The sequence below is a fragment of the Trichomycterus rosablanca genome, chromosome 3 (assembly GCF_030014385.1).
Source record: "Trichomycterus rosablanca isolate fTriRos1 chromosome 3, fTriRos1.hap1, whole genome shotgun sequence".
Lineage (NCBI taxonomy): Eukaryota > Metazoa > Chordata > Actinopteri > Siluriformes > Trichomycteridae > Trichomycterus > Trichomycterus rosablanca.
Genome location: NC_085990.1, coordinates 6267912 through 6279362, shown reverse-complemented (window position 1 = coordinate 6279362; position 11451 = coordinate 6267912). Strand labels below are relative to the sequence as shown.

Below are 11451 nucleotides of genomic sequence, written 5' to 3'. Positions count from 1 at the left end.
AAGCCTGAATTTGCTAATAAATACACTTGTGCACGTTTATACAAATGACAATTTAATAATAATTTATTTTTGTTTGAAAATAAGTGTTAGTTGCTCTGCACCGCCCGCCATGTTTTTTATTTTTCTGTGGGAAAAGTTGTGCCGCACTGAATGCTGGGATTGCCTTCACCGCTAAGGCAGCATCGGATGGTCCCTCATTATTCTGTGAAAATCCCGTTTAGATTTAAGGTGACTTACTAGGCAGCATTTTAAGGCATCTAAGAATTTGAAAAGCCTCCTTCTCTGGAGCGTGCGCAGGATGACGTAAAATTCTGTCTATGTAGAGAGATCACTAGGTTTTCAAACACACCCAATATATCATTTACCCTTGCAGCTTTGTTGGAAACCACACTGTTAGTTTTTATTATTATTATTATTTTAAAAGTTTAACGCTATAACTCTTTGTTGGGTCGTGGTGTTCTTAACCAGAACAGTTTTAGATTTTTAACATAAAAGCATTATCGATTTTTCACAACAAAAGTGTAACATGGCTCAGATGTTGAATAAGTTCGACAGTGAGCTACGTTGGACTTGTGTCCTTCTGCATGGGCATTTTGGCTAGCCGAGGGGGCACAGAGGTGTAGATGATTGAAGTGTTTTTTCCTTGATAACTTATCAAGATAAACCTGCTTTTCTCTGGAACTGTGATACTGGGCTTGCTGCAGTCTGGTTTTCCACTGGTGTGCAATGTCATCACTCTTTCTAGAGACTCACCTGGTGTCCAGAGCAGACCCCATCTGTAGATTCACATTATGCGTAGGCTGCACCAGTAGGTCACTTACTTTTTTAAATATAGAGTTCAATTATTGTCTGACAATGCTAAATATTTACATGAGAAGTTTTATTGGAACATTTTCATCAGACATCACAGACATTAATATAATGACACTCAATACATCAGACATACTGACAAGGTGAAAACCTGGTTTTATGATTTGGTGCTTTACAGACAATTATTGCACACTGTTCAGTAAAGAAACTTTAAACAATTACAATGTCATGATGACAGTACAATAAAAACAATATTGATACAATATTGTATATTCAATTACTCTGGTTACACATTAAATGCATCCAACCATCCAATATTCACTATATGGCCAAAAGTATTTGAACTTATTTTTAAGTATTGTTATTAAAATAGAGTGACCTCTATGTGATCTTTTCATCTATAACAACAACCACTCTTCCGAGAAGGCTTTCCCACAAGACTTTGAAGTATGTCTGTGGGAATTTCTGTCCATTTAGTTAAAAGAGCATCTGATGTTCCAGCTCATTCCAGAGCTGTTCAGTGGTGCTGAGGTCATGGCTCTGTGCAGAAACTGGGGTTTCCTTAACCCAAGCCTTTCTTCATGTCTTTATTAAAGAGCTTGATAGATCTTATTAATCTTTATAGCAGTTGTTATGGCTTAAAGACATGAATTCAATAATGATAATAATAATAATAATAATATATATATATATATATATATATATATATATATATATATATATATATATATATACACACATGTACAGTCCAATAAAATTCTTTATTTGTATATCCAGCTTTTTTCGAAGCTGGTGTCAGAGTGCACTGACAGCTATCATACAGCACCAGGAGCCAAGAGGGCTAAGGACCTTCTCAAGGGCCCAACAAAGGCTGGGATTTAAATTAATAAAAAAAAAAATTTATTTACATTTTCTGCATTTAGCAGACGCTTTTTAAAAAATATTTTCTTTATGCATTTTCTCCCCTTTTTCTCCTTTTTAGCGCGTCCAATTGCCCGATTGCATCATGCTTCCTCTCCACCAATGCCGATCCCCGCTCTGATTGAGGAGAACGAAGCTAACCCACGTCTCCTCCGACACGTGGGCAGCATGCCGTATGCATCTTATCACCTGCACTTTGACGAGTGCAGTGCAGCTCAGCACTGTGTACGGAGAGACACACCCTGAGAGCACTCTTTTCTCATCTCTGTGCAAGCGCCATCAATCAGCCAGCAGAGGTCGTAATTGCACCAGTCATGAGAGAGAGAGACCCCATCCGGCTTAGTCCCGCCCATCTGAACAACAGGCCAATCGTTGTTCATGTGGCCGCTCAGCCTCAGCCGGCAAGGCAGAGCTGAGATTCGATACGATGTATTCGAGATCCCAGCTCTGGTTCCAGCGTGTGTTTTTACCGTTGTGCCACCTGAGCTGCCAGCAGATGCTTTTTATCCAAAGTGACTTACAGTACTGTGACAGTACATTATCTAAGCAATTGAGGGTTAGGGGCCTTGCTTTTGGGGTCCAACAGTGGCAACCTGGCAGTGGTGGGGTTTGAACCGGCGACCTTTGGATTACTACTCCAGTACCTTAACCACTAGGCTACAACTGCCCTTCTATCTTCTAGTTGGTGACCCACAGCTCTAACCACTAGGCTACCACTGTCTAGTAGTACTAGTGGAAGGGGTGTCCTAATACTTTTGTCCATATAGTAAAAATTGCATTATTTCAAAATGTGTGGCCAGTGAATCTATAGAAACAGTGACCAATGACAATGGTACAGGCTTAAATGCTTAATCCCATACAATGAGGTCTGGTGGTACTGTTATGCTGTACCTGGCATCTGCAATCATGCTTTTAGAGACTTGTAGAATCTCTGTCAAAGTGCAATAAAACTTGTTTGAGCAACTTTTGGTGGCCCAACACCATACGACTACAAATAAAAAAACTTTTTAATGAATTCATATTAATATCATAAAAAATATGTAGCTACATTTTTGCTAGCTCCCTCCACCTTTCTATCTCTCCCGCTTCCTTTCTCTCTCGGTGTCCTCCTCCACTCTTCCTCCACCCAGTATGTTCCTGGCTTCCTGTTGTGCCTGCTGCTCTCTCCTTTTCTGTTCCTTCTCTGTTTTCAGAAGCCAGGCTCCCCCTAGGTATGAGAGGATCTCATTGGGCGCGGCACGATGCTTGGGAAGTGGGTGCAGCAGTTTTCTGAGCAACGTGAGGGCTAAAGTGCTTAAAGTTTCAAACTGACTAGGGACAATAACTGTCACCTCCTCCTCTATAGCTATGTTCTCCTCTATGATCTGGATCTTCTGGTCAGTCTTCTCACAGTACCTCTGTTCATTCCATCTCATCTCTCTCTCTTCCTTTTGTTTTACATTGTTGAACCAGTTACGAAATTGACAAAATCCAGAATCATCTGATGTGCTTTCGTCCCAGGGGAAGGAACTGGTGAGCACGCAATACATGAGAATACCGAGAGCCCAGCTATCCAAACTGGGCTCCACTGCCATCCAGATGTTCTCCTTTTCCTGCTCTTCTCCGTTCTTTTTATTCCTGTGCTTGGCTTGTTCGACCTCGGGCACGCAAAAAGGGGAGTCGTACCAGACGGCGCGGACCTGAGTACCAATCGGCCTCACCAGGCCAAAGTCACCCAGTTTGACCCAGCGACAGTTTGGGGCACACAGAAACACATTTTCAGGTTTGATGTCACGGTGAACAAAGCCCAGAGAGTGCAGGTGGGATACAGCACCACTTAGCTGGGACATCACACTCTGAGTCTGCTCCTCTGTAACCCCCACCTACAAATACAGAGAGCAAGCAAGACAGTTAATCATTTTTTGTTGTCACAGTGCTATTGTCATGTTTTAACAGCATCTTACTGTGGATGTTTAGTACAGTGTGACATCACATAAATAAAAAATTAAAAGTAGCAATATTAATGTGACAGTCAATTTGTGTTCCGCTGCTGGGGGATTCCTGATTGCAGTCAAAGTGGGTATATTGCTGCTCACGCCTCCTTCGACCCGTGCACAGCCCTTAGAGGAACGCTTTTTCAACTATGCACTGTGCACTCTGCACAGGTGTCTCTCTATCTGTTTGAAGACCCCACCCACACCCGTGTCTGGCGAAGGCATTGCCAATTATGCCTGCTAGATGGCGCCCAGCCAACGCCAAGTTTTGAACCGAGAAGTTTAGAATCTCAGCGCTGGTGTGCTAGGGGAATATTCCGCTGTGCCATCTGGGGGCGCTCGTTTATTCTCTAAAACCTTAAATGACAAAAGTACCAAGAAATTACTTTTAATCTCTTGGCTGACCAAATTTAATTGTATTTTTTACTTAATGCATTTTCTCTGGATTTTTAGTGTGTCCAATTTTTACCCAATTGCATTATGCTTTCTCTCTACTGGTGCTGACCCCCGCCCCTGACTGAGGAGAGTGAACTGACACACACCCCCTCCGACACGTGTGCAGTAGCGGACTGCATTTTTTTACCTGCACGAGGCGAGTTCACATGCGAGTCAGCCCTGTGCACAGAGAGACACACCCTGACCAGCATTATTCCTCTACTCTGTGCAGACGCCTTCAATCAGCCAGCAGAGGCCGTAATTGCATCAGTTATAAGGTCCCTATCCAGCATTTCCCTCCCTGGATGAACAACAGCCAAACGTTGTGCATATAGCCGCCCAGCCCAGCCGGATGGCAGAGCTGAGATTCGTATTTTACCGCTGCGCCACCTTAGCGGCTAATTGTATTTTTAAAATATAAACAAATGTAACATTTGATGGCTGCAACACACATTACGAAATGTTTGGACTGAGGCAAAATAAGAGTGAAAAGTTACACTGTTTTGAACGTTCCACAGTAAGCAGGTGGATTGGCAACAGGTGAGGGAATCATCACTGGGTATAAAAGGAGGATCTGTTTTTGCAAGCAAAGTGGCTCACGAGTTTGTGCCGAACTTTGTGGGAGAATTATCAATCAATTATACTGTATGGGTTTGGGAGTACTGCAGAAAACAATTGTCAATTAACACAGTTTACCGCTGCATCAATAAATGCAGAATGAAACTCTATTATGCAAAAAAAAGCTGAACATTAATTCTAAACAGAAACACAACCAAGTTCTCAGAGCTCGAGCATATTATGATTTAAGAGGGGCATATACTGCTATAAAGGCATCCTTTTCCTGAGAAGTCCATGGTTTTTAGACAGTCGCAGGTCTACACACAGTGGAAGGCAAAACAATAGTGTTGCTTTTTGGACAGAGTAATTTACCTAATTATTAACTTAATTATTGTTGCATGTCAGTTGCTGCTATTTTAAAGATAAACATTTTACAGTGGGGCTGTAAACACTTAAAAGGCAGTTAAGGATAAATGAGTGTTTTTATTGGCCTGTATTCTCAGCAGAGCTCATCATGTCATTACATTTGGATGAGGACAGGACCAGGTGTTTTTGCACTCAGGCAAGAATCCATGTAAATGTATCTTTGAGAGCTTGTACATGCTAGTCTGAGCTCCTGCCTCCACGCAGGAAAATATCAGCACAACTATCAATCATATTGTAATTACATCCGTATAAATTATGTCAACACATGCTTAGGAACATTTAAAGAGACAGCAACCAAACGACGCCTGCAAATAAGCACGGCAGCGACAAATAAAAATTCCACACAAACTGTTTTGTGTAAGTAATTTTTTATGCATTTTCTCCCCATTTTCCTCCCAATTTAGCACACTCAATTTTGTCTTCCGCTGCTGAGAGATACCAGATTGCATCCGACACGTGCACAGCCCTCCTCTTCTCGCCTTTGCATGCTGCACAGGCGTCTCTTCCTCCAATCAGGGTCCTTACACAGCGTATGAAGACCCACCCACCCACACATAGTCCAGTTAGGCCAACTGCAGATACAGTGGGCAATTATTATCTGCTGCAGGCACTGCCAGTCGCCCAGCCGACCGGTGGCAACACCGAGTTTCAAACTGAGGAGTTCAGAAACTCGGTGCTGGTGTGCCAGCAGAATATCCCGCTGCGCCACCTGGGCACCTGTCTTAAGCATTTTAATATTAATAATTACTAGCCCAACTTGCTCTAACTCACCTCTGATGTAATGACGTCATACAGGTCTCCGTACAGACCGGCCTGCTGGGCAAAGATGTAGTGGGATGATGTGGAGAAAAAGATGCCGAGGGCACGCGTGAGAGACGGGTGAGTGCAGAACGACAGGGAAAGGTTGTATTCACGCAGGAACGTCTGAAGAGTTGTGGAACGACGAGGGAAAAACTTCAGAGCCATAGGAGTACCTATAGAGACAAAACAGGGGCAAAGTTTCCTTCTTAAACAATGCCTTTAATTATATGGTCATACAAATATTAAAAACGATGTATGTTTTGTATGCTGTGTTTATATAAATTAAAGCATTAGAATCATGGTTACCATATCTACTGATAATGTTTTATATCGTGCAGCAGGAATGCAGAAAAAAACGAATTCTTATTTAATTAACTATTAGATTTAATTGTAAATAGAAGCTGTAGTAGTAGTAGTATTAAAAAATAAAATAATAAAAGAAAATGTATAAATAATATTAATAATAATATTACCAATAATATTAATAATAATAATATTCATTATTATTATTATTATTATTATTAATATTATTTATTATTATCATTTATAATTTTTTATTTTTATTTTTTATTATATTATATTATTAAATAATTATATTTATTTAAATACACGATTCTTTTATTCATTACACGATTCTTTTATTCATTACTATTATCTTGGTCATGGTCCTTTTGAGTCTGACAGGTCACCAGTCCATCACAGCGCACACACACACTTAGGGCAATTTTTAGTAGCTCCAACTGACCTGACTGCACGTCTTTGGACTTGTGGGAAGAAACCTGAGCAGCTGGAGAAAACCCACAGGGAAAACATGCAAACTCCACAGGAGGACACTGGCGGAGGAGACTGGAAATCAAACCCAGATCCTTCTTGCTGTAAGGCAACAGCAATACCCACTGCACCACCATGCTCTCTCACTCACTTTCTTAACCGTTTATCCAATTAGGGTCGCAAGGGGGTGCTAGAGCCTATACCAGCTTTTCAATGGGCGCAAGGCACACAGTAACACCCTGGACGGGGCGCCAGTCCATTGCAGGGAAGACACACATACACACCCATTCACCTATAGGGCAATTCATTGTCTCCAGTTAACCTGACTGCATGTTTTTGGACTGTGGGAAGAAACCTGAGCAGCTGGAGGAAACCCACATGAACACATAAAGAACATGCAAACTCCACAGGATGACACTGGTCGCCTGGCCGGGAAATCGAACCCAGATTCTGCTTGCTGTAAGGCAACAGCAATACCCACTGCACCACCATGCTCTCTCACTCACTTTCTTAACGGCTTATCCAATTAGGGTCGCGGGGTACGCACAGAAAGGACCCGGACCGCCGTCTGGGGATCAAACCTAGGTCCTTCTTGCTGTGAGGCAACAGCATTAACCACTGCACCACTGTGCTATTAGTTATAATATTATTATTAGTTATGGCAATACATTACAATTTAATTTTAGAATTAATTGTAATGTACTGTCATTACTATAATGTTGCCTTTATATAAAGGTTTTGTTTTGATTTTAACTATTTTTTTTAAAAATCTATTAACATAAATACTGATATCAGATGCTATACAATGAAAAAAATTATTGAGCCATTCAAAACAAGCCATGTTTGTGCCACAGTTTAAGGTCCCTCTTCAAAAAGGTTCAAGCAGCGTCATATTGGAACACCAACCTCTCTTTCTGTGCACAGCCAGCATGACCTTGCCATATGACCCCTCTCCCAGTTCTTTGATCACCTTAAAGTGTTCTGAGGTCACCATAGACGTCATACTCTGAGCTGTCAGATAGCACAGCTCGTCCAGTTCCCGAATAGGGTCCTGATAAGAAAACAACAGCAGTATTTAGCAGCAAGTAAAACAATAAACAGCAATGAAGAAAGCATACAGTCCACATGTGAGTACATCTCAGGGAATTTCCCAAATGTCAGAAAACTGGCTTGCTTCCTATGAATATCAGATATACACAGAACATGGAACAAACAGTAGCACAGGCCTTTTTATTCCTGGATCTGCTCAGAATAGACGCCACTAATCCTTATGTAACATAAAACCTATTGTCTTGAGCCTGATTTTAATTATTGCCAAACATTACAAGGTAGAAATCTTCCATTGGTATATACGTCAGAGATAGTTTGTGTTGATTAACAGTCATTTACCATCCAAAGATGTTTGGCATGCCAGCATATCCCTCAGCAGTGTGTGCCAGCTGTATGTAGCTGCATTGCTCTCTGAGGGCCACACACCAACCGACATACCAACTAATTGCACGGCTTTAACTGGAATTCTGTACTTAGCAAGATACTCCAAACACATAGCGTGTTCGTTGTCGCTAGGTGATGTGAAGTGGGCGAGCTGTCTTTCCCATGCTGATAGAGCTTCCAGTAACGGACTTTTATGCACTGCCAAACACAGACGTGCGCATGCAGCTACTAGCTGCATTTTCCATGCAACCTGGACCTCAGGGAGCTAAAATAAGGCTGACTGCCTTGAACTGGTCAAACTTTACAAACTGCCATTGATCTTTGTTTGATTTATGTACTTTTATACTTAAATGAAAATGACCAACTGATTTGAATTCAAACTTCCATACTTAGACGACTCCATATAAAAGTATTTATCAGAGTTTAACCAGCTTTCTATTGTCCAAAGTTTCCAAAACCTGTGGTGTAGTAAGTATTTAGTGATGCATTTTGCAGCATCCCCATTACACCATGGTTATTAAAACCCCAAACAAGGCATAAGTGCCATGTATATACTAGTTCCCATGTTAGTGATCACATAAAACGTTTAATCCAAGCTGTAAATTCAGGCACCTTCAGTAAATGCTTTATTAGGATTATGGTAGATTAAGGATGATTCTGTGTACAAGGTGTTAATACTCCCTCAACAGGGTGCCAATATGTCACAGATAATCACATCACCATTTGTTTATTTTCAATTCTTCCACACCAAAGGAGAATTTAAAGTTGCTGGTTCATCTATTGGTGTGTTTTTGGGAGGCTGCTGGAGCACAAACAGACAGTAACCAAATTCAAGGATCAAACTGTGGAGCTGTGTGACACTAACACTATGTGCTTGAATTGTAAATCATGAAAAAATAAACTGGAACAGTAATATAATCTACAGGTGGTGCATCTGTTATATTAGGAGTCATATATAGACCATATGTCCGCAAAAAAGTTGGGACATTGTGTAAAATGCATTTAAAAAAGAAGAATCTGTGATTTGTGTGTTCTTAAATCTTGAATTAAGATTCTTGAGTCTTTAATTAACTGACAAAAGTCCTAAGCAAAAAAATAGTTTTTACTACCCAGTTTAATTGTATTTTGTCACTATACACAAATGTAGAATTTTTCTGATGCATCATCTTAACAGTATGGATGCCTTTTACTAGTGTGGATGGTCCATTTCATCTTTTTTTATATATATATTTTGTTTATGCATTTTCTCCCTTTTTTCTCCCTTTTCAGCGCGTCCAATTGCCCGATTGCATCATGCCTCCTCTCCACCAATGCCAATCCCCGCTCTGATTGAGGAGAACAAAGCTAACCCACGCCCCCTCCGACACGTGGGCAGCATGCCATATGCATCTTGTCACCTACACTTTGACAAGTGCAGTGCAGATCAGCACTGTGTACGGAGAGACATACCCTGAGAGCACTCTTTTCTCATCTCTGTGCAAGCAGGAGTTGTAATTGCATTAGTTATAAGAGAGAAACCCTATCCGGCTTAATCCCACCCCTATCTGAACAACAGTACAATCGTTGTTTATGTGGTTGCTCAGCCCAGCCGGCAGGCAGAGCCGAGATTCGATACGATGTATCAAGATCCCAGCTCTGGTTCCAGTGTGTGTTTTTACCGCTGCGCCACCTGAGCGGCCATCTATTTCGTCTTTGACATTAATTTTCCTAATGCGTTTCTGTACAAAACTGATGTTATATTGATTTTCTCTTTGTGCAACATTACAGGTTGTATTTCTTGATGCAGTGGTGGACCGTGATAAGTGGCAATGATTTTTCGACACCCATGTGGCTATATTTATCGCGGTAGCATGATGGTTTTGGTCAGCCAAAATATCGAACTGCATTCTGTGTACTCAGGTTTGTCAGTTTTGTTGTTAAATAACAAATAATAGGTTCAAGAAAAAGGACAAATTACAGATTTTGTTTTTATTACATTTTACAAAATGAAAATTGGGTTTATCTGACATGTAATACAATGCTTTTTAGTCATGCTTTTTTTCTTCAGGTCATAGTCATTTTCTTCTTAAGGCTTTAAATCATAGTTAATTCTGACAAAGTGCTTCTTCTATAGCTTTAATAAATATAATCTTATGTTTGCCCCTTATTATAGTAGTGATGGAAATAAACCATAGCCAGGCGACAAAGATGATGTCTGTATTTGCAGACTATTCTAATTTTCTTTTAATAATTTATTTAATTTATTTGGTATCACCCAACTCCAGCAGTCATAATGTTACACATTGACCTTGCTGGCATTTATATCCTGCAACATAATACATTCTAAATCCCTCCAGCAAAGCCTCTGGGGTGTATTTCTTACACTTTTTACCATGACTTGGTGTAGCAAAGATCACAATGCTTTTGTTAAAAATGTATCACTTGACATGTAAATATCTTAAAAACATATACATCCCAATGACATTTACATCTGCAGAAGTTGTGACTTACAATTAAATACAATTTGAGCAGTTGAGTTTAAGGGTTTTGCTTAGGGGTCCAATAATGGAAACTTGGTGGGTTTTTTTGGTGGTTCTGGGGCTTGAACCAGCAACCTTCTGATTTCTAGTCCAGTACCTGAACCAGACCATCAGGCTTACATTTATCTTTTCATTTATACACAATTAGTGAAATTGTGGTGATTGCAGTATAATAATAATAATAATAATAATAATAATAATAATTATTATTATTATTATTATTATTATAACAATAATACCAATAATACCAATAATAATAATAATAATACCAAAAATAATAATAATAATACCAAAAATAATAATAATAATAACAACAATAAAAATAATAGTAATAATAATAATAATAATAAAATTATAATAATAATAATAATAATAATAATTACAATAATAACAACAACAACAACAACAACAACAACAACAACAACAACAACAACAACAATAATAATAATAGTAATAAAAATTAAAACAAATAAAATAATAATTACTTTCTTAATGCTATTTATTAATCATGGGCATAATTTGTTAATGCTTAGCACATTTAAGATAAGTTTAAATCACTTGTACTTGATTTTACTGTTAGTCCTGTTACTTAAAGTAAGTGCTTAAGAATGAATTCTACTTACAGTCATTGTTGAATGGCCTGAATAATTGATTTGTTAGAAATTCTTGGTGGTAGCCAGTATTTACAAATCTTCACTCAGTTCTGTCCATTTGCATGGGACTGCACTGTTATCTCCTGTCTAACTGTATGTACAGTGAAGCCCGGTGAGTAGTGAGGACTCTAAACCTATCAGCCGCACTCT

General features: G+C 39.6%; 1 protein-coding gene across 1 annotated transcript; it reads right to left on the bottom strand.

Annotated features, from left to right (window-relative positions):
* Nucleotides 1-863: 863 nt before the first annotated feature.
* On the bottom strand, nt 864-11451 carry sbk3 (SH3 domain binding kinase family, member 3). The gene is made up of 4 exons (XM_062991763.1): nt 11272-11451; nt 7602-7746; nt 5895-6097; nt 864-3593 (listed from the first exon to the last, which is right to left on the bottom strand). The coding sequence occupies exons 1-4, from the start codon at nt 11275-11277 to the stop codon at nt 2805-2807; spliced, it is 1143 nt and encodes a 380-aa protein (XP_062847833.1). The 5' UTR covers nt 11278-11451; the 3' UTR covers nt 864-2804.

Excerpts from the sequence above, each read along its gene's own strand:
- sbk3 (XM_062991763.1), bottom strand. Across the intron at positions 6,098-7,601 it reads GGCTGTGCACAGAAAGAGAG|GTACTCCTATGGCTCTGAAG; the intron begins GTTGGTGTTCCA and ends TTGTCTCTATAG. Across the intron at positions 3,594-5,894 it reads ATGACGTCATTACATCAGAG|GTGGGGGTTACAGAGGAGCA; the intron begins GTGAGTTAGAGC and ends CTGTATTTGTAG.